A 23,841-nucleotide genomic window follows, 5' to 3' on the forward strand; every position below is an offset into this window, starting at 1 on the left:
AAATCAGCGCTACTGCCTGGAACACGTTGAAGTTAATTGCGGCTTGTCAACTTTCGACACCCTGGACTTTAAATAAATCGTCGAGGAATGCCTCCAAATAAATTTGTAAAAATCTAGAATTCCGTTTTGGATTTTTAGAAATTTATTTGGAGGCATTCCTCGACGATTTAAGTAAAGCCCAGGGTGCCGAAAGTTGACAAGCCGCAAATAACTTCAACGTGGTATGAAACAATTTTCCAGATTTTTTTACAGTGCCAAAATTTGTTCGATACATTGTCCAGTTTCAGTACCCTATTTAGAGTACCGCTCATGCTTGAGGTGCGTTGGCTTTAAACAAAAAAATCGTTTCAAAATCAACAGTTAGGCTTGATTTCCACTTACAAAAAAACACACAGTTTTGCCATCGTTTAGCTATACAACCCATTTCTATTGTTCAAATACGAGAATTATGAGTTACTGTGAACTCTGGTGTAAAACCAACAAATTTTTTTTTGAAACATACTTGACATCAAAAACTGAAGTGAAAACATAAATGTCCATAATGTCCTTAGCTGGGCTTGAACTAGCAACCTCTAGTTTATAAATCCAGCGCCTATACAACTCCACCAACGAGACGAGCAAAAATGAAGTCATTTCAGATGTTTATGTGCCACGTGCAACATTTAACGTTAACAATCTATTGTTCAAAGTGTAAACAAAACAAAACGTAAGTGAAAATCAAGACTTTAGTTGAATTCACAGTTGTCCATTTTACAGCCGTTTACTTGACAGTTGGAATTAAAACAATACAAAAATCATCCAAACAATAGAAACGTCATGTAAATGAAGAGCCAAGGCCGAAGTCACAAGAGCAATTTTGCATTGATGGTATCGAAAATTATGCTGCGTAAACAGAGGCAAAACGGACGAGTGTATTAAGCTGAAAACAGACGACGCATTAAGAATCTATTTCGATCAAATTTTTCGTTGCTTTAATTTCGTTAAGAGGGAAAAGTGACTTTAGAACAAGGAAAAAATTGATCGAAACCAACGTTTCGTTAGTTGTCAGCATTAACACTCAGAAACCCCAATACCATTTCGATTGAATCTAAAAGGCCAGAAACGATTTTAATGATAGGAAAATAAAATCTGCTTTCATTACCTGTGTATGTAACTAAAGTACAGATCACTTCATCACGCTACGGATGAATTCATCGTTAATTTGTTCACCGAAATTAGTTAAGGAAACAATAAATGTTAAAATTTTTTTATGATTTTTCAAGTTTAAAACAAATTTTTATGGAATAATCACATCCGCAATCGATAACAACTAACGACCACAGTCAATGGATCCTAATAGATTGCCATGAATGAATAAAACCCACTGAACATCGGTATCTCGCCAAACAGTGCCAAAGTTTATCCGTTTTGAACAGACTTAACGATGATATCTACACGTTTTATAGTAACTGTGATTACTGTGACCATTTGGATCGGAACGGCTAATGTACGAATATAGTGTGTCCGTTAGGGCTCAAAATGGTGCATTTTGGGGTAGAGTTGATTCGATGATTGAATATTATTCTAAAATCATCGCGGTCTATTGCGGCAGCTCAATATATCGCCATCACCTTCCGCCATTTTTTTCGTTTTTTTTTGTCAATGAAAGAACTTTGAACTTTTCAAAATATTTTACAATCTGTTCAACATCGATATCTACTTTGGAACCAGAATGAAAAAGTAAAGCCAACGTGACAAAACAGCCGCTCACAGACAATTTATTAAGCTGCCGCAAAGAACCCTGATGATTTTAGAATTAGCGTTCGCTGCTGAATAATATTCACTCATTGGACCAATTCTACCTCAAAATGCACGATTTTGCAAAAAAAAAAATTCTGCCTCAACCGACTCAATAGAATCTCGGCAACATGTGTACAATTTAACTACTTTTTGTTTTGTCGACAGGGCGAAGGTTGTCGCATTCGACGAGCTAATCCGGAAGAATTTGCTGACGCGTTTGGTCAACCAGCAGCAAAGACACATGCTGGAAGATGTATCTATGACTGTATGTTACGTTTGACTGAAGTGGTAAGAACATAAATTGTACGTCTAGCCAATAGTACTGATGAATCTTTTAATTCAGTTAAAGGGAGGCGGTCTCGTTGACGTCGATAAAGTGGTGAAAAAGTTACGAGCAATTACATCGCAGGTAAGAATTAGGTTTTAACAAGTCTGATTAGTCCAGTCATTGCACTGCTACTAGCACGAACATAGAAAATATTCGGAGGCTGATGAAATCACAGTAGGCACTGCGTTTCTGTTATACAGATAGATGACTTGTTTTCGTTGTATGAGTTAAAACATACAATACAAACAATCCTAAACGGTAGCTCCTATCACTAAAGCCTCCAAATTTGACACTTGTCAATTCAGTGTTCATGCTCGCTATAGTCAAAGACCGTGACTCCGCTCGCTATAGGTTTTTCGAATTGTTTAACATGAAAAAACTGTGCGCGAAAAACATAATTCCACAATTTTTCTGAAAAATCACGACAGAGTAAAGTAACCCAGGCAGGAGCGCTTGTTTGACTAGGGACCTGAATAATCTAGTAGCCGTATGTTTTTTGTGAATTAAATTTTTCAACTTATGTCAGTGTTCATTTGAGTTCATTTTCATACAGTGTATTAGGTCCCTCATTTGACGTTTCAATAATGAACCGCTCCTGCCAGGTTTACTTTTACTCTGCCGTGGAAAAATACAATACTTTCAATCAGAAACTCAGTGTCGGACTGGCTACCGAGAAAATCGGGAAAAGACTCGTAAAATTCGAAAAAGGTCATATTTCAGACAAAAATGCAAAGAGCCCTCCAGGAATCGCCCGATTTCCCAGAATGGCCAGTCCAACAATGCAGAAAGCGAATTAGAAAACCTTTTTGATTTGAACAATTTTTTAACTAGGATAAATTGTCGTCAGAGCAAATTAACAAGATAGAGAATGCCATCAAGAGATGCACGAATCATAGGCATTTAAGTGAAGACAAGTTAGTAATAAATTCGTAAAGGTCTTCCTAGTGTCACGAAAGTTAATTAACTTTTTATGTTTAGATGTGAAACTGCTGGAATTTTTGTACTTTGTGGCTCGGAGGAGGTGGCAAAGGAAGGATTGCCACCAAGGACTCTAGTTAATGCTCTGCTAGCCATTTATTTCGACTTACCACAGCGGATAACCGACGAGCCATCACCGTATGGGAAAGGTACATTCCTATTTCCAGCGTTGTGGGACAAGATAAGCGAATTCGTGAATAGTTTTTCAACGGAATGAGAGCCGCATCACAGCGGAATAAAAACAAATCTTTCAAAATATTAACCGACAATAGCAACTGAAAAGTTAAAAAGCATTTTCGTGTTGTTTTTCATTTACTATAAATTCCACATGATATGTGTGCCACACATTGTGGCTGCAAAAAGCAAAAAAGTTTTTAACTTAAACCCGTACGAAACACCTATTCGTATCAAAAGCCTTTAATGTGAAACTCTTCATTTCTCTTACTTCATTTTCTTCTCTGCTGAAAAACTATTCTTCCTTTTAAATCACTTACATTATCCACTCTTTGCCTTGTTATCATATACAATTAAATTGCCGGAGGCAATATAGACAGCCCCGTACGAAGTCAAATTTCATAAATTCCTATTTAAACAGCTATATACCGCTATATTTAACTATATTTCACTGTAAATAAACATTTCACAGATGAATATGCTATTATATAGCTCTATATGTCTGTATATAGCTCAATATAGCTGTATATAGGTATATATAGATGTCCATATATGGAATCCCTGAAACCCCTCACACTTAACACATTATTTCCATGTTAACAGAAACTCTCTTAGTACCACTTTCCCCAAGATACTTCAATTTTACTAAAATCCAATATGGCCGCCGGTAGCCATTTTCTTGGGAGACCGGAAATAGTACCGACGCTTTACATTCGTTAATACCTTTCAAACAAAAAAAAATTCATGAAATTCGGTCAAAATTTACTCGAGATATTGTCAAAATACACCACGTTCACTGTACTTCCGAGTAGCCAGATAAGAGCTCACTCCAAGAGACCTAGCTCACGCTCCGGAGAACATAATTTCATAAAAATCTTTCCCTGATTGGTACGGTCAATACCTATCTAATAAAGCTAAAACAGACGAAATATGTTCAAATGTGGCCGACCTACAAGCAAAAACTGCTTGCCGCCCTGTGCCTGTTCCACACCAAGGGGTCTAACTCACGAGTCGGTCATCCGATTTCGATAAACTTTTTTTTTGTCGATCGGTATTGTAAATACCTTTTATTTGACGTATCACTTACAAGTTTAACGTTTAAATGTCCGGAGATATCTTCGAAAAACCGTAAAGCACTTATTGGGCCACAGCTCGGGAGGGGTCGATCCAAAATCACTCATCTTCGAACTTAGCCTGTCTTTTGACATTACCAAACGGGAAAAAAAAGAATTTTCAAAATCGGATACGTTTTACTCAAGTTATCGTGCAGACAGACAGACGGACAGACAGACGGACAGACAGACGGACATTTTTTTTTCGCGGATTTGGCATCTCTAGACAACCACAATAGGTTTCCCCTTACTTAGGGAGTCCAATTCGACGTGTTACAAACGTATGCGTAAACCTATAAGACCCCAGTATCGCCTTTGTGTTTCTGCTTTTGAAGAGCGACTGGTAATTATCAAGGTAAATACAGTATGGAGGTAATGTCATATATAAACATATGTGCGGTGGCACGAATAGAACGTTCGATAGAAACACCATCTCCTTTCTTCGTCAAAAACATAAACAGAATAGAAACTCGGACCATCTGTTTTGAGATAGCAAAAATATTTTAAACGCGCTCATTTTCATAGTACGTTGACATAAATTATGAGTGAGTTTAAGATTAGTTGGTCCATTTACCCCCACTTTCATTGCCGTCACTTACATGCTTCAAAGTGGGAGTAGTATACATTTTCTGTGTTTGTTTTCGAGTATTTCCGTCTTCTTCTTCGGTAATACAGTTGCAATAGTTATATAGAGTGTTTAAGTGAGAGAGATGGCGAAACGACAACCTATTGTTTCATCTCGGGGTCTGCTGTCAGATTCTTTTGTATTATCGATGACAGTTGATTTTACATCTCGCTCTACTTAAACACCGTGTACTGCTTGTTATAATTGCGTATTCAAATTGTTGCAACTAATTCAGTTTACCGTTACTTAGTAAATGGAGTGGACGCAGTTGACGAAGCAATTAGACAATCAACAAAGAGGACAAACCAAATTCATTACGTAAGTTATACTACACTTCATCTGCATTTTTCTTTAGATTATGATTGACAACTATATATGTGACGAATCAAATTCTCAAAGAGCAAACGTTGCTCTTCCCATTATTTTTGGTAGAACCTGACGATCTCATGCTAAAACTGTCTTCCTGTGAAGTTGCGAATTCCTCTTTCAATGCCAGGAGAGGAAGATTTTCGTGGAATGATACGCACACTTCATATTTTCCAAACAAATGGAAGAATATGAAATCAAAAGCCGACAACAACATGCGATTGCCGCTGATCTGGTATTTAGGTTTCATAACGAAAAGCTATGCAACCCAACAACAACCATCGACCTGCATGGCTTATACGTCACGGAAGCAATGGACAAAGTTGTGGAGCGAATAAATACCCTCATTAGCAGTGGTATCGATAAATTGGACGTCATCGTTGGCCAGGGACTTCATAGTCTACACGGGCCAAAAATCAAGCCAAGTGTCATGGATTTCGCCGCAACACACGAGATGTCCCTACCTGATACTATGTTAGTGACAGCTAGGAAGAAAAGAACGTCCGCAACGCTGGACCAGTATTTGGTTGTCAAGAAGCCGAGATATAGTAAGAAACTCAAGAAACGGGCAAAACGTATTGGTGACAGCCGAGAGTCGTCTCCAACGGACTGATAATTGGCAACAATGACGATGACTGTGGCGGAGCATATGGCACATGTGATATCTTTTTCCAATTGAACTATACACGACAATATTAATCTTAGCGAACTATGATCTCATTTGAACATAATTTTATGTTTAACCTGTCATCTGTTATTGACAACGGCAGAAAGAATAAACGACATGCTCTGACTCATTAGGTGTTATATAGCAAAAATTATGTTCAAAACAAACGAAGTAAAAGATTTCTGATATGAATTTCTGAAAATCTTCGATCAAATGAAGTAGTAGTTTGTTTAGTAAAACTGTTAATATGATTTTGCCATCTGTGACAGGTTGACAGGACCAAAACCAAATAGTTCTTAGGTAAAAACGAGCCATCAGAACAGTCGGAGCGTTTGCTGCGACTGAGCCCCGTACAAACCCGTATATCTATTGCGTACGTGACCCTAGTGCGTCTGTCACCCTACTTTGACCGTAAGCCTATGCACCGGTTAAAGTAGTTAAAGTAAAATTATTATGTAATGTGTACATCTTAGAAATTGCGCATAGCGCAATTACGAAGCCCCGTACGACGTTCCTTTCAAATAAAACAAAAATTTCAAATAGCCCTAAAATTTTAATTTATTGAGTATAAATACACATAGGGCCTAGTATCGGCCCCAGTCCGAGGACCCAAATTTTAATTTTTTTCAACTACATTCTATTCGGCCTTTGATTACCTTCCACATGAAACCAAAATTACGAAAAACGGATGAAATTTGCTCGAGTTATATGTAAAATACACATAGGACCCTAGTAGCGGCTTAGTCCAAGGACCCAAATTTATTTTTTTTTCAACAACATTCTATTCGGCCTTTGATTATCTTTCAAATGAAACAAAAATTACGAAAAACGGATGAAATTTACTCGAGTTGTATGTAAAATACGCATAGGGCCCTAGTAGCGGCCTTAGTCCGAGGACCCAAATTTAATTTTTTTTTCAACAACATTCTATTCGGCCTTTGATTACCTTCCAAATGAAACAAAAATTACGAAAAACGGATGAAATTTGCTCGAGTTATATGTAAAATACACATAGGGCCCTAGTAGCGGCCTTAGTCCCAGGACCCAAATTTTTTTTTTTTTCAACAACATTCTATTCGGTGTTCGATTATCTTTCAAATGAAACAAAAATTACGAAAAACGAATGAAATTTACTCGAGTTCAATGTAAAATACACATAGGGCCCTAGTAGTGGCCTTAGTCCAAGGACCCAAATTTAATTTTTTTTCAACAACTTTCTATTCGGCGTTCGATTACCTTCCAAATGAAACAAAAATTACGAAAAACGAATGAAATTTACTCGAGTTCTATGTAAAATACACATAGGGCCCTAGTAGCTTTTCACTTCTAAGGCCCTAACTCACGGTCCACTCATCCGATTTTAAAAAACTTTTTTTTCCTGGATTGGTATTGACAATACCTATCATTTGCCGTGTCATTTACATTTCCATCGTTTATTTTGCCATAAATATCACCAAAAGACCTTAAATCACTTAGGTGGCCCTAACTCACGAAGGGCCGACCCGAATATGCCCATCTTCGAACTTAGCCTCACTATTTTGACTATCTTTCAGGGAAAAAAAAAATTTTGAAATCGGATTTGATTTACTCAAGATATCGACGTGACGGACAGACGGACAGACGGACAGACGGCCCAAATTTTTATTGCGGATTCGTCATCTATGAACATAGGCAAACACTTTGCCCTTACCGTCTGCTTCGAATTCCATCAATTACACACGGCATCGTAATCCTATAAGCCCCTTCGTACTTCGTACGGGGCTAAAAATATATTTTTACAGCATAAAAATCGACGCATTTTCTTCTTACAGCAGGGTTTACTTTAGGGAATTTTAATTCTGAAAATTCCGAAAATTCTGAAAAAGAAGAAGAAGAAGAATTTTTCAAAACTTTTTCGGAATTTTTTCAGAATTTTCGGAATTTTCAGAATTAAAATTCTCTAAAATAAGCCCTGTCTTACAGTAATCAATTTTAGCATAGAAAGTTTCATTTACTCTATACCACAGTTTCTCAATACCATCGCTGTCACTGAGGTGACGCGTAGTGCACAGAGGTGACGCGTAGTGCACAGAGGTGACGCGTAGTGCACAGAGGTGACGCGTGGTGCACAGAGGTGACGCGTGGTGCAGGTGCACCGAGGTGACTCTATTTAAGATGAAGTGCACCTATGTTGGGATTTATACATATTATAGATATAAATTATAGAAATGATCTTATCCGGCTGTTTCCATCTGCACGATTACAATAGAAAAAGTAAAACATCCATTTGTGGACAACTTCTTATACATCAAAGTTCAATGTCGTTTGTAGCGTAAAACAGATGGTGAATTTAACCTCAATAGTCAGACATCACGAAAGAACAACAAAAGAATAAAAACTTTGCGAATGATTTTGTCTTTGTGGTTATGTTACTTGATGCGATGATAAATGTTAAAAAGTTTATGCTCGAATTTTGTTACACTTCCACAAATGTCACAGCATAAAAATCAGGATATCTAAGGCAAGGGTGTAAACTATGGAAAGGTCACGCAGCCGCAGATACGCGAGTAACATACCCCAGTTGATGATAAAATGGCCGATTTCGTTCAAAAATTCGCCTCTTCTGATGATTCTCGTCGTCTTGATGATGCGGTGAATTTTTAGCCCCGTACGAAGTTCTGGGGGCTTATAAGATTAATATGCCGTTTGTAACACGTCGAATTGGAAGCAGATAGTAAGGGCAAAGCATTTGATTATGTTCATAGATGACGAATCCGCAATAAAAAAAATGTCCGTCCGTCCGTCTGTGACCCCTCTAGCTTGAGCAAATCACAACCTTTTTTCAAAATTCTTTTTTTCCCCGATTGGTATCGACAAAAGTAAGGTCAAGTTCGAAAATGGGGATGGTAGGGTCGGCCCTTCCAGACCTAGGGCCCTATAGGTGTTTTTCAGTCTTTCGACGATATCTACCGAAATACGCACGCAATAGTTGGTTGTGATAGATCAAATGAAAGGTATTCACGAGTAGAACAAAGTTGCTGAACATTGTTTTTGGGTAAGATGCAACGTGGGCTTGTTGGGAGGGCTCAAAGGTCGTTACTCGGCCCCAAGTGTTTTTTGCACATAAATCGAGTAAATCTCATCCGATTTTGTTAGATTTAGTTTTTTATGGAAGGTAATTGAATACCGAAAAGAACGTGGCGAAAAAAGTTTCAAATTTGGGCCCTTAGACTAAGGCCGCTACGCGGCCCTAAGTGTTTTTTGCACATAAATCGAGTAAATCTCATCCGATTTTGCTAGATTTAGTTTTTTTATGGAAGGTAATTGAATACCGAAAAGAACGTGGCGAAAAAAGTTTCAAATTTGCTCTCTTGGACTAAGGCCGCTACTCGGCCCTAAGTGTTTTTTGCACATAAATCGAGTAAATCCCATCCGATTTTGTTAGTTTTTGTTTCGTTTGAGAGATAATTGAATACCGAAAAGAACGTGGCGAAAAAAGTTTCAAATTAGGGCCCTTGGACTAAGGCCGCTACTCGGTAAATCGAGTAAATCCCATCCGATTTTGTTAGTTTTTGTTTCGTTTGAGAGATAATTGAATGCCGAATAGAATGATGGCAAAAAAAGTTTCAAATTTGGGCACTTGGACTAAGGCCGCTACTCGGCCCTAAGTGCTTTTTGCACATAAATCGAGTAAATCTCATCCGATTTTGTTAGATTTAGTTTTTTATGGAAGGTAATTGAATACCGAAAAGAACGTGGCGAAAAAAGTTTCAAATTTGGGCCCTTAGACTAAGGCCGCTACGCGGCCCTAAGTGTTTTTTGCACATAAATCGAGTAAATCTCATCCGATTTTGCTAGATTTAGTTTTTTTATGGAAGGTAATTGAATACCGAAAAGAACGTGGCGAAAAAAGTTTCAAATTTGCTCTCTTGGACTAAGGCCGCTACTCGGCCCTAAGTGTTTTTTGCACATAAATCGAGTAAATCCCATCCGATTTTGTTAGTTTTTGTTTCGTTTGAGAGATAATTGAATACCGAAAAGAACGTGGCGAAAAAAGTTTCAAATTAGGACCCTTGGACTAAGGCCGCTACTCGGCCCTAAGTGTTTTTTGCACATAAATCGAGTAAATCTCATCCGATTTTGCTAGTTTTTGTTTCATTTGAGAGGTAATTGAATACCGAAAAGAACGTGGCGAAAAAAGTTTCAAATTAGGGCCCTTGGACTAAGGCCGCTACGCGGCCCTAAGTGTTTTTTGCACATAAATCGAGTAAATCTCATCCGATTTTGCTAGATTTAGTTTTTTTATGGAAGGTAATTGAATACCGAAAAGAACGTGGCGAAAAAAGTTTCAAATTTGCTCTCTTGGACTAAGGCCGCTACTCGGCCCTAAGTGTTTTTTGCACATAAATCGAGTAAATCCCATCCGATTTTGTTAGTTTTTGTTTCGTTTGAGAGATAATTGAATACCGAAAAGAACGTGGCGAAAAAAGTTTCAAATTAGGACCCTTGGACTAAGGCCGCTACTCGGCCCTAAGTGTTTTTTGCACATAAATCGAGTAAATCTCATCCGATTTTGCTAGTTTTTGTTTCATTTGAGAGGTAATTGAATACCCAATGGAAAGTTGGCAAAAAATTTTGGGTTTCTAAAATAATGTCGTAAATTGTTGGTTTTATTTGAAAGGTACTTCGTACGGGCTTTCGTAATTGCGCTATGCGCAATTTTAAAAATGAACAGTTTCAGTAAATTTGACAATGCCCAACTTGACTTGCATTTTGGTAACAGACGCATTAGAGGGTTATAGACGTATTAGGGTTCCGGGCTTATTAGGGCTACGAACGTATTATGGTTGCGGACGAAATAGGATTACGGGTCGTACGGGGCTAAGTCGCAGCAAACGCTCCGACTGTTCTGATGCCTTGTTTTAACATGTAAAACCATCAGAAGTGGTGTGTTCCAGCGTATCTAATAAAATGGGGATCTGCGTGATCTCCCCAAAGTATAAAACCTTGTATAAATTAAAGGCGTGGGGAATCTGGCACACCATACAAATTGATGGTGTGTCAGATTCACCTCTAAGGGACGAATCTGGCACAGTGATGTCTTTTCGTTACATACTATGATCGCGTGTTCCAGATTCCGCGATACCAAATTAAACTGATTAACGCTGACCCTAAAAGGGAATATGCAAAGATAAACGGAGCGAAGAAGAAAATACTTGTTTAGGCCGAAAATACGCAAACAATTTTATGTTGCTGAGATCGACAATTATGCTGCGTTTTCCATTGTAATCCGATTTGCATCGTACGTGGAACAATGGAAAACGTAACAGAATTATCGATCTAAGCAACGCAAAATTGCTTGTGTGTTTTCGGCCTTAGTCAAACGCCAGATTTGTGACATGAACTGTGTACTAATTTCAAATCGCTTATTATTCGCCAAATATGTACATGCAAAAATGTATGACTTGATGCCTAGATCGCAAAGGATATATGTGTGGTCAATATACAAAACCAAAGATTCAAAATCTAATGAGCGCTCAAACTTTGGTTCAATAATCAAACGAGCCGACAGGTTTTCGAGCTAATACGAGACATTAATTGAATTAATTGGACTTGAAAAAGATATTTCACATTCACTCAACAGTGAAAGATAATATCGCTTATTAATCAATCTAATTACACCCCTTAGTGTTGTTTCACATCATAGACCATTTCATTCAATCAATTTCGTGAAGAGCTTCTACAATGTCAAGCAACCAAATTACAATTTTGAATAAATTCCTGTCCGTGACATATTTTGTGACCGTAATTTTTGGATTTTGGCCTTATAATGTCGAAAGGTCCACGAATCGTAGCCACTACAACCGTTTCAAATTCATTTATTCAATTTTTTTGCCTTGTGTCGTGGTATACAGCTACTACTATTTCGGCGTGTTGATTCTCATTTCACCAGCAACAAAACAGGCAATATTTCACAGCAAAATAATGGGACTGACAACGGCCTTCAATGGCATGTTGACAATGTTTTGTTACTTAGTTGTCTACGTTAGACAGCACAAGAAATTTCGGACGAGACAGTTAATTTGCTGCAAATTTGATAAGGTCATGCAATTGCTAAAAACTTGCGCAGTCGAAAAAGTTGACCTTCGACCCTATTTTGTCATGTTTTTGTTCCGAGCAGTAGTACTCGAAGCGTGCAGCTTTGTAGCGATGTGGTTCAATTTGAGCCAATCCGCTAATGTTTTGGCCTTGCACCCATATTTGCACATGGTTCTGTACGCTCCAATCCTGACAGTGAGACTTTACGAAAACTTATTTTACGGAGGAATTTTACTCCTTCACATTGTTTTCAAGGGGATAAATGAAAATGTACAAACAACTATGGCAACGAGGAAATCGAGTGAATATCAGAGAAATAATGTGACAAACTAACTATTGCCAATTAAGTGATGAGTTGGACAAACTGTTGGTTTTGCATACCGAATTGGGTGAAGCGACGACAGCCTTTAATTCGACTTTCGACGTTCATGTTGGTCTACATATCATATTAGAAATGGGTGGGATCCTATTTCGATGTTTCTTTCAATATGTAGACGTCGTTTATCTAGTGGATAGTTCCGAAAGCTATGTGCACATCATCACAAAAAACGTTTTTAATTTATTAACCCTACTGTTAGCGTGGAGCGAATTAATTTTAGTATCAAATGCTTGTGGTTCACTATCAATTGAGGTTAGTATGTAATTTTGTAACAGACCTGTGACTTCATTTCGCTTATGATTCGTCAAAGACGTGCTTGAAAGAAGTTTTATGACAGAGCGACGAGCTACCAAAGATTGTTGGAAGATTTAGTCTTTCTTAAGATATTGAATTTCGAAAAATTGTGTCACAAAAATCATTTAGTCAGGTCGGGAATGCAATTCAAGTAACAGTACAACACACATAACCCCAATTTTTACAGCGACGTACGTACATAATCGAATTTTTTTTTTGTTATAACATGAAATTTTACTGAAGAACAAAAGAAATTCGATAAGTACGTCGCTGAGTGTAAGCCCTTTTAACCTTCAACCTTTTATCAACAGGCAAACCGCACTGGGGAAATTCTTCAAACACGGAACTTAGACGCAAAAGTTGATATTCGGTTGAGAAGAAGTGTAAGAAAAACTCTCCGATGGATTTTTCCAACGCATTCCAAAAACAGACAAAGGAACAGATTTCATTAACTGTCATTCGGCCTCTTATTTTGATTTTTGTCCGTAACGCAGTGGCTTGTACCAACATAAAAAATTGCATTTATATGAGAATTTTGGACTACTGCGTCGTGGATGCCTCTTATTTAAATTCTGTTCCTTTGCTTGTCCTTGGAGCACGTTGATTTTTCCAATGAAAGTCTAGAACAGGTATGGTCGATCGGCGAATTCGTCTTAAACGCACTCACATTTTATGTCAAAATAATATGAAAATAAATGCGTTTAAGTACGAAAATCAAATTTTTATGTCATCCGGGCGGACAATAGACCATACCTGTTTTACACTTTCATTGGATTTTTCACATGAAAATAACTTGAATGCCAAAATGTGTTGCAGATTAACAATTTTTCCACACATATTTTGGTGAACCAACTCAAAATTACCAGTTTTGGTATGTTCACCATAAACTTGAGGACGGTGTACCTGGTAAGTTTCTAACGACAATAAGTCTTTCTTCTGTAAAACCTTACAACATACCTACACTGCCAAAATTGTTAAAAATCAGGTACTTTATCTCCAGGTAATGTACATTATATGCCACAGTTGTATGATGCGTTACAGTTGTGGCAGCTATAGGAGATTACCTGGAGACAAAGTTACCCAGGTAAGATTTTCAACTCTTTTTTGTCAGTGTAGAAAATGACACCAAAACAAAATTTATTTTTTTGTTAAATTTTGGCTTAAGTCGAAGTTAAGCGAATACTGTCAGGCTAAGCCGTTATTCCGACGAGTTCAAGATTTTCATTCAGCCTATTTTCAATAGAATGTTTTCCGAATTTTTCTAAAACTTTTTTTTTAAGAAAAACTTGACTTCTTTAAAAAAAAATCCCTGCATCTAACACCACCACTTAGAATTCGCAGAAAGAAATATTTAAAATTTATCAATATTTTGTGCTTGCAGGCCTTTGCGACGGTTACTACATATTTTGTCATACTGGTGCAGTTTGAATTAGCAAAATAAAACAATATTTGTGTCACACAGTCACTTTGCTTTTCATTCACTGAGTAACAACAGTTTTCTCTTGAGAGCAAACGTTTTCCGCTTTAACGGATTTGCTGTTGTTTATTTGCGAATTTTTGGCAGTTTTAACAAGGATACCCATATGAAAGAGATGATGAAAGAGAAAGAAATATTTTGACAAGTACCCCAAGACAACTTATAATAGACCGGTCTTCGGTTCTCTCGCTCTGATCATAGCAGTCTATAGATTTCTTCCAAGCAACGGTTAAGCCGAACAAAACAGGCCTCTCACACCGCCTTGTTTCCTTATTTTTCCTTATTTTTGTAAAAACCTCTTTATTCCTCCTTATTTGGTTAAAAAATCCTTTTTTCCTTATTTTTCGCAAATTTCATCGACGGAAATCAAAATTAAGAAAAAAATTCGCTGCGCGGCGAAAATGACCATTTTTATTATTTAACACAAAAACTTTAACAAAAAGGTGGTGTTGTAGCTCATGATCGTTCCAACACTACTGGTTTAACACGAGGTTTAACATTATATTTTTGTGGTTCCACGCCGCCTCTTGGCTCGAGAGTCTCGAGTAGAACTATTTGATTTAACATATAAATCACCCTTAGCATTGTCTCAGACATGCGTCCTTATTACAAGCAATTCAAGGTTTTAGCCTTATTTACACTTACTTCTTTCAAATTTATACGTTTATACTTTCACCAATTTATTATTTCGAAATTCGAACGGGAAAGAACAGCTTTTGCAGTTAACGAGATCAAAATCTAATCCAGCAAGTTTTTAAACTTGAGGGTGGGGTCAAGTAAGAATTCCCGCCGTAAGTACGTCTTAAATTTCAAAAATTTTGTCGTATCGAAAACTGATTGAAAACTGCCACCCTACAAAAACGGTAGGTACGTCAAAATAAACAGTGATGCGTTTTATTTTGAATTTTGAAGCGCACTTACAGTGATAATTGGTAAAGCTAATCTTTGCTAAGAGGGCGTACAGAAATTGTATTTGTTTCACTGGCGTTAACTTTTTTCGCTCAATAAAATCTGTCAAAGTTAACTGTGAGGTTAGATTCTTCACGGCCTATTTTGTTCATTAAGAATTAACTTGTCAGTGAAACTTGACATTTTTGATGTAAAAAGGTGTTTGTTTTTTCGTATTGATGCAAAATAATTATTTTTGAGTGGTGACATTGTGTTTAATTAAATAAAATCAATGTTCTTGTCAAAATTTTGCTTCTTTAACTGAGCGCATTAACCGAGCGACGAAAAAATAGATTTTCTGTACGGCCTCTAAGAATCTAATTCAAGCCTTAAACGCGCCCACAATATTCAAATTTTCATCGTTTTAAAAGTGAATTTTACGATAGAACTTTACAAAAACGATACGTCAAAATAAACAATAATGTGTTTTACTTTAAAGTTGAGGCGGACTTCCGATGTTAATTGCTGTATTTTAGAATAATTTCGATTTTTATCGAAAAATGTCTCCTCATTTTTCTTTAATTCCAATAAACAATTTCCTTATTTCTCCTTATTTTTGAGCTAAAATGTCCTTAATTCCTTAATAAGGAGTCCAAATTTAAAGTGGGAGGCCTGAACAAAATTAACCGAACACGAACCGATGTCATCCATAGAACCATAACCACAACTTATTTTTCTTTGTTATTTTGACAATTGCATTGTTAAAGTGTTGAGGTTATGGCTCTATGGATATGTTTGCATGGCTCAATGGATGACGGTTGGACATTTCATTTCACCTTGGAAAAAACCTATCGCAGACATGGGTAGAGGAGAGATGTCAGTTGTCCCTTAACGACAAACAATTGCTGTACACGCCCTATGATGAAGAGAATCGTATACAAAATTGGAACGATATTATTCGTATTTCTTGGGAGGATGTCAAGTAAGAGTCTGACAAGTAAGATTAAATGTACGTTAAACAGCATAACGGTAAGCCTTTGACTTTGTTTCGAACTTTCAAGCTGAGTTTCGAACATCTAAAAATTTTTGGTGGCACTAGAGTGTTCCAGTTCTAATACCTTATTTTCTGTATGGTGTACCCGCGGCATAAAAGTGAACTGTCTTCGAAATGGAATGCACTATAGGTTTGTTCCAAGGCCACATGAATTGTCAAATTTCATCCATATAACCATAACCTCAATGATACCTCTGTGTAAATCGCGTAGGCGACGTTGGTCGATTTGTATGAAATATCACGTAAGCGACGTTGCTATGGATGAAATTGGCGTTGTTCGGGTTGTCAAAGTTCGTGTTTACAGTTACTTGGAACAAACCTATACTCAGCGAGATGCTAAGATGACGGCTGGGACCTCTATATATTCGTCGAAACGGCGTCCCAGCCATCATCTTAGCATCTACTCTGACTATACTGTAAAATATAGTTTCCACTTAAAAAGAGCACTCCGTTTAGCCTCTATTTACATGACAGTTGTAAAATAGAACAAAGGAACTGTCACGTAAACGAAGTAAAAAATTGAAATAAATTCAATTTCCACTCTGTTTGCGTGACAGTTCTTTTGTTCTATTTTACAACTATCATGTAGACGGAGGCTAAACGGAGTGCTTTTTTTAAGTGGAAACTATACTTAACAATAAATCATCTCCAAAAAATCAAGTGAATCAAAATTGAAATTAGATTTGATTCGTTGTCAGGCATATACCACGGTCACATAAAACCAAGGTAGATATAGTGTGGAGGTAATGTCATTCGCGCATTAGCTCGATGCTAATGACAATTTCTTTTAAAATTTTTGACTACTATGAACTTGCGTAGACGAGATGGCGTTTGTATCGAACTAGAATTTTCGGGAATTTCGGGAATTTTTGCGAGCTTTGGGAATTAACTCCCCAATCTTAAGGCCTGCGACCGTACATCTGATTCGGTTATATATGACATTACCTCCGCCCATATATTTACCTTGCCTAAAACCAATCTTATGAACTACATTCACACGAAATTTTCTAATGTTGCAAGTCAAATGTACAAAAGTAGCGTTCGTGTCGGTTCGTGTTACTGTCGTTTCGAAAAAAAAGTTCTGCGGCACGATGCATTTCTCACTTTTATTTAGCCGTACCTTCCGTTCCATCTATACGTTTGCTGGTAAAAATCTGCAAGAATCATACCTGAATGTCATCCGGTGGAGCGGTCAACAATTCCTGCGACACTCTGCTAAGCTCTCCGATATGTAACCGTCTCAACTGATTTATATGGCTCTCAATGTTCTCCGCTTTCTCTGTGGGCAGCTAAAACGAACGAACGAATTTAAACACACGCCATCAACATACGAAGCCGCTGTGCTCACTTTTTGCCACACTTCCTTTTCGATCGGATTGATCGGTAGACTGGGCACTGTGTACTTGTAATAAGGCTTCATGTTTCGATAAAACAACACTGACGGTCCAATCGACACAGCAATGACTGAAGCACAGAACAAACAGTTCAAAGTCTGACCACACTCACTGCGGAGAAAACTCTACGTTCGTTACCTGGTATTTTTGGGTAGTGTTCGTCAACATAGAAACTTTCAACGGATGCTGGAACACCCGGCAAAGACTGTTCACTTATCAAAGTCGTTCCTTTGTACGCTTTTAATTTGGCTTTTCCGGTAATATCCAGCGGAAACTCAGCGGCTACCAATTGATAGTAACCGTCGTGCTTCAGATCACATAATGTTAGACATGCTGGCAGGGCACGTAGCGTCGTCTTATGTTCCGATTGTGCATCGAGCCATTTCTTTGATGTTCTAAAAGTACGAGTTGTTTAAGACATGATTTTTGTGATTGGATCAACATAAAAGGAAAATTTCTGCAGAGAATGACTCGACAAGACGGTTACAGTCATTGCAGGAATGATGACCTTGTTTGTCAGTATCGACAGAGCCTCACCTCATTGTATACAACAAGAAATTTTATTTTAAATTAGAAATTTTGATTGTCTCGCGGTTTAACTGATTACATACACGTTAGTTCGCACAGTTTTATCTATGACGAGTTTTGTTTGTCACATGTACTGTTGTCATGGTCATGGTTTTTATCAAGTGCGCAGAGTAGTGTATACCGATGTTGCGCTGCAATAATAACAACAGTAATGTGTACGTAATGCGTATATAGTATAGTGTAGCAGAACGAACGACTCGTTCGATTTTTTACCAACCAAGAGAAGAGAAAATGGTCAAATATTTTCGGAGAGCAAATTGTTCGTTCAAACTGAACGATACAGAAATTAGAGTCTAGGCCCTGCAGCGAACACCATCAGAAATTCAGAAATTGTGTAAGAGTCCCTTGGAATATCATTACATTTTTCATCAGGGCCGCACTGGCCACATTGATTTACGATTTCCCAAGGGCCTCTCGTCTTTTTCCATATCCGAAGGGCTTTTTTTTCAAATTTTCGTCATTTAACGGCCGAAGGGCTTTTGGGTAACCGGTTTGGCTCTGATTCTTATAAAACCGATGAGATGTGATTCTCGGAATTAATTACTAGCACCCATTTCACAGAGATAACATCACTTATTAATCAGTCTAATTGCACCCCTTAGTGTTGCTTCACATCATGCCCTATTTCAATCAGTCAATTTCGTGAAGAGCTTCTACAATGTCAAGCAACCAAATTACAATTTTGAATAAATTCCTGTCCGTGACATATTTTGTGACCGTAATTTTTGGATTTTGGCCTTATAATGTCGAAAGGTCCACGAATCGTAGCCACTACAACCGTTTCAAATTCATTTATTCAATTATTTTGCCGTGTGTCGTAGTATGCAGCTACTACTCATTCGGTATACGAGGACTAGCACCACAAGGATCTACACAGGAAGTATTTCATAGCAAAATAATGGGACTAACGGCTGCCTTTTATGGATTTTTCACAGTATTTTGCTACTTAGCTATATACGTTAGACAGCACATGAAATTTCGGACGAGACAGTCGATTTATATGAAATGTGTAAGACTAGTGGAATTGCTGAGAACTTTCGCCGTCGAAAATCGTGATCTTAGTCAGTGCTTTGCAAGAATTTTGTTCAAAGTGGTTTGTCTTGAGGCGTGTAGTTTTGCATCGCTTTGGTTCAACATCACTCGTTCGGCTAACGTTTTGACGGTGCATCCATATTTGCCCTTGTTTCTGTATGCTCCGATGCTGACAGTCAGACTTTACGAAAACTTATTTTACGGAGGAGTTTTACTGCTTCGCATTGTTTTCAAGCGGATAAATGAAAATGTACGAACAACTGTGGCAACGAGGAAATCGAGTGAATTTTATCAGAGAAATAGTGTGGCAAACTATTGCCAGTTAAGCGATGAGCTGGACAAACTGTCGGTCTTGCATACCGAATTGGGTGCAACGGTCAGATCGTTCAATGCGTTATTCGATGTCCACCTTGGTCTATACATCATTATGGAAATGAGTGGGATCCTTTTGCGGTGCTTCTATCAATATGTCGACATCGTTTATCTACTGGATAGTTCCGAAAATTATGTGCACATCGTGGCGAAGAATATTTTCAATTTTTTCACAGTCATGGTCAGGTGGATTGAATTAAGTTTAACGTCAAGAGCTTGTGGTCTTCTTTCACATGAGGTTATTTTTTCCCATCATTTATCACATTCCAAATGAAGCTTGCTATTTACCCCGTATGTGTTGTGTTAAAATAAAGCAAAGCGAAAGTATTTTCATTTCGCATATTATTCGCTAAATATATACATACGCATCAAGTCTAAGTGTAATTATACCAAGAGAGGAAATTTCGAACAAAATTACGTAAAAATATGTGGTCCCAACATCGAATACGAAATGTTTATTTGTTTGTGTCTTAATCAAGAGGGCAAATTAAACTATCATAAAAGCCTTAACGCTGTATTGATGTAAAATTATACGAAATGTGTACGTTATACAAACTGATGTTGAAACCACTTTTCGTCGTCCAAACTTCCTCTCTAATTACTCTTAGCTTTAAGTAGCAACTCAAGATCGATACCAAAGTTAAATTTTATCGGCATTGAAATTATTGCATAAAGCATAGACAATCCACGCCATTAGTCGTATAAATTTATACGTCAGAGAGAGCTTTTTTCTCCTTTGTTGCGATCTGTCAGTTTTTCTATTTTGCGATTTAGTATGGAAATGAAAACTAAAATTGAGATATCTTTGCTGTTTTAAGTGGTTTTTCATATTTTTTTGGGACCAAAATGTTTTAAAATGTGTTTGGAATCGATTGGCATTAACAGATTGTGTGAAAATATTTTTTTCTATTTTATCATTTGGTTAATGTTAATCGATTCCAAACACACTTTAAAACATTTTGGTCCAAAAAAATATGAAAAACCACTGAAAACAGCAAAGATTTCTCAATTTTAGTTTTCATTTCCATACAAAATCGCGAAATAAAAAAACAGACAGATCGTAACAAAGGAGAAAAAAGCTCTCTCTGACGTAGAAATTTATACGACTAATGGCGTGGATAGTCGGATATTGGACAAAACTATGCTAAAAAGTATCTCGGGCTGAAGGACTCAACTATTTTTGCTCGTCGGGATTTTGAGTCACAATATTTTCAATAAGACGGTTGCACTGAGCTATTCGGATGCTTTTTTACGAAAGTACGTAAACACTGAAGGTAATGGAAACTTTAGCGGATCACAGAAATTACGCAACCCTACTCTCTGGTGAATTTGAATGAATCGCCATGCTTTCTTCGGTACAGTTCGTGAAACCGTGAAAAATTCCAGAAAAATAGGCGTTTACATCAGCTTTACATCAAGGGAATTCACGATGTCAAATATACATCATTTTTATGACCTTGTAAACGTCAGACACGACTCCAGCTGTCAGTAGTCGAGATGTCCGTTTTTGCGTTGAAGTAAAAATTGAACTTAGTCGAGTTGTCCGTTTTTGCGTTCAATGAATCGAACAAGGTATTTGCACCAAGTTTACATCAATTGATTGAAATTAATGACAACTTAACGAAAACTAAAGGAGTGTTACGATGACAAGTACCTGATAATGAAAATGATGTATACTCCGTATAATCTCGTATATCTTACATATCTCTGTATAAGTTTGACAACTGTCACCTGAAAAAAAATATTTACGCGTCGCATTTCCATGAAGCGCGTCATTTCATAGTTTTACGTATCTGTCCACAACAGATGCGTGTACAGCTTTTCATGTAAGGGACCGAAAACCTGCAAGACCACCGTTCTCGGCCCGACACTTGAAAAATATTTGACAGCTGGCTCATTCATTTTCTGTCAGAATTTTTCATTTTTCAGACCAGTTTCTTGTACTGTGTTCTCATCTTATAGAGTATTCTGATGAAAGAGAATGAAACATTTTGACAAGTACCCCAAGGCAAGTTATTAAAAACTGGTCTTCGGCCTTCTCACTCACATCATAACATGCTGCAAGAGAAGCAAATACTTTGACAATTAATGCTTAGTTTCCTCTTACCGAAAAAAGTACTCCGTGTGAGAGACAAAATTGAATTTTTTCAATTTTTCTTTGTTTATTTGACAGCTCGCTCTCTCACGGCACTCTAACGGCTCTCTCACGGAGTACTTTTTTTTTGAGTGGAATGGGCACTTAACGCAAGGCAAGTTATAATTAAATGACACTCTATTGGCACTGTAGATGTTTCATAGAAAAGTGTAGCCCTCAACTTCCCATAGCTCTTATAATTGAATTAGGGCTTGATTTCGACCTACCAAAAAAGTACTTCATGTGAGAGACAAAACTGAATTTTTTTCAATTTTTGTTTTGCTCGCTTTCACACGGAGTGGAAACCATATTTAATGTGGTGAAAATTTTATTGACATCGTTAGAGTTACACTGAAGAGAACATTTCGCTGCACTCGAATTCACCCGAAAGTACAGTTTTCCTTGTGTTTTCCCTAACTTGTAATACCTTCCCTGTTTATTGACTTTGTATCCAATCGTCTGTGCTTTCTATTGGCAATATTTGCGGAAGTCTTAATAAGTCCCTACTATACCCAGACATACGATGGGAAAATGTTCCATTTATAAATCGTTGCTTGTCGTTGCATATTTCAACAGGCAAATCGCACTGGGGCCATTTTACAAGCATCGAATGTAGACCCGAAAATTGATATCCGGTTTAGGAGAAGTGTAAGACAAACTGTCCGGTATGGATTTTTCAGATGCAAATAACTGGAATGTGAAAATGTGTTGCAGGTTGACCATTTTTCCATGCACATTTTGTTGAACGAACTCAAAATCACAAGTTTTGGTATGTTTACCGTAAACTTCAGGATGGTGTACCTGGTAAGCATCACAATCACCGAATTTAACTGTGCAGCCTCTGTGTTCTCGGGATAGACCTAGGCCGCATGTGGATGTAATCAGCATGAATGATGTAGTATCTGATTTTTAGACTGCAAGTGATGTTAAGGCTGACGGTTTTGACGAGACCACTTGATCCACTCATCCTCAGACTCGTTACAAAATGTACTAAGCACATTTATCTTTTGAATTTGCAGGCCGGAGCGACGATTTCTTCTTACTTCTTCATATTGGTGCAATTTGAATTGTCAAACCGTAGAAAATGAAACTAAAATTTCTCTTCAAAAAAATTTGGTTCAACAATGTCGCAAGTCTCTAAATAAAAATTTTCACACGTTATTATCTACAATCCTTCAGTGGATCAGAAAAAATACGGAACCTACGTTTCGGGCAAGGTTTTATACAAGGTAGTATATGAGGAGGTTACCAATGAAAGTATAAACCAGGTATGGTCTGTTCATACAAACCGGAGGACATAGCGATTTCATATAAACAAACTCACCTCCCATGAGAGGTGAGTTTGTTTAAATGAAATCGCTATGTCCTCCGCTACATACAAAGTTAAGTTTGACATTCGACCATACCTTGTGTTGACGTTCATTTGAGGTTACGCCAATCGTCATAACTCAGTGCGAAATATCAACTAACCTGAAATTGCGCTACAATTTCGTACAGCAAAGTTTAGTGGATTTTTGCAACAATGGCCGCAGTGATCGCCGCAACCTCTTCCTATGAAGCCTTGGTTTCGGATGATCTTAAGCGTAGTGTCATTTTGTAGTTTAGTGTAGTGCTAACGACTTCTGTTTAAATGATGGAATGTTGTAAATATGACAGCTCGAATGGTGGAAAATAATTTCAACACAGCGTAAGTTCCAAGGAAGATAAAGTTGGGGAGGTAATACTAAGTTGACTACAATTGGCTTGTGTTTCACAAAATATTGTGCCACAACAGATTGTCCGAGCTTCTATGCCAGTTTTTATTGACAAGATTAGATAGCATCTGCATCGACCTTACGTGCCTCTCTAATTCGGATATATAGTTAAACACACCATTTTTCACAACAAAGGCTTCCGAAGTTCCGAAGGGCGAACAAGCACAATAGTGATAACAGGTGGCACCACCTGCGTTATCATTTCTCTGGGAACGAGCCGAATACATGAACGCACAACCCGGACGATGTTGTATTGAGTGACTAACATTGAGTGCGTAAAAATAAAAAAATCAATCACAGACGTTTCGACAGTAACAACTTCGATAATATGGTCAATAACAAATCAATTCCATTATCATAAGTAAGAT

General features: G+C 37.5%; 3 protein-coding genes across 3 annotated transcripts in view; 2 read left to right on the forward strand and 1 right to left on the reverse strand.

The window, feature by feature from the left end:
• LOC119077319 (Bardet-Biedl syndrome 1 protein homolog) overlaps positions 1–18,266 on the reverse strand; it is a 33,415-nt gene extending 15,149 nt beyond the window's left edge. Inside the window, exons 1-4 of the mRNA XM_037184499.1 lie at positions 18,131–18,266; positions 17,732–17,988; positions 17,548–17,663; positions 17,369–17,488 (exon numbers count right to left, since the gene is read on the reverse strand). Coding sequence (XP_037040394.1) covers positions 17,369–17,488; positions 17,548–17,663; positions 17,732–17,988; positions 18,131–18,135 — 498 coding nt within the window. The 5' untranslated portion in view covers positions 18,136–18,266. The remainder of the gene's footprint in view (positions 1–17,368; positions 17,489–17,547; positions 17,664–17,731; positions 17,989–18,130) is intronic.
• The window catches only part of LOC119077315 (fasciclin-2-like), a 385,563-nt gene that overhangs the window by 78,248 nt on the left and 283,474 nt on the right, over positions 1–23,841 (forward strand). The gene's annotated exons all lie outside the window — the stretch shown is intronic.
• On the forward strand, positions 1,354–3,378 carry LOC119077346. Its single transcript, XM_037184533.1, has 5 exons — positions 1,354–1,486; positions 1,945–2,067; positions 2,123–2,188; positions 2,939–3,021; positions 3,086–3,378. The coding sequence occupies exons 1-5, from the start codon at positions 1,424–1,426 to the stop codon at positions 3,300–3,302; spliced, it is 552 nt and encodes a 183-aa protein (XP_037040428.1). The 5' UTR covers positions 1,354–1,423; the 3' UTR covers positions 3,303–3,378.

Source organism: Bradysia coprophila, unplaced genomic scaffold (assembly GCF_014529535.1).
Source record: "Bradysia coprophila strain Holo2 unplaced genomic scaffold, BU_Bcop_v1 contig_235, whole genome shotgun sequence".
NCBI classification, from domain to species: Eukaryota; Metazoa; Arthropoda; class Insecta; order Diptera; family Sciaridae; genus Bradysia; species Bradysia coprophila.

What these genes read in the sequence shown, in the direction of transcription:
- LOC119077346 (XM_037184533.1), top strand. Translation starts at nt 1,424, where the DNA reads ATGATATCTACACGTTTTATAGTAACTGTGATTACTGTGACCATTTGG. An exon ending in TTTGGATCGGAACGGCTAAT is followed by an intron (nt 1,487 to 1,944) that starts GTACGAATATAG and finishes TTTTGTCGACAG; the next exon opens with GGCGAAGGTTGTCGCATTCG. An exon ending in TGTTACGTTTGACTGAAGTG is followed by an intron (nt 2,068 to 2,122) that starts GTAAGAACATAA and finishes CTTTTAATTCAG; the next exon opens with TTAAAGGGAGGCGGTCTCGT.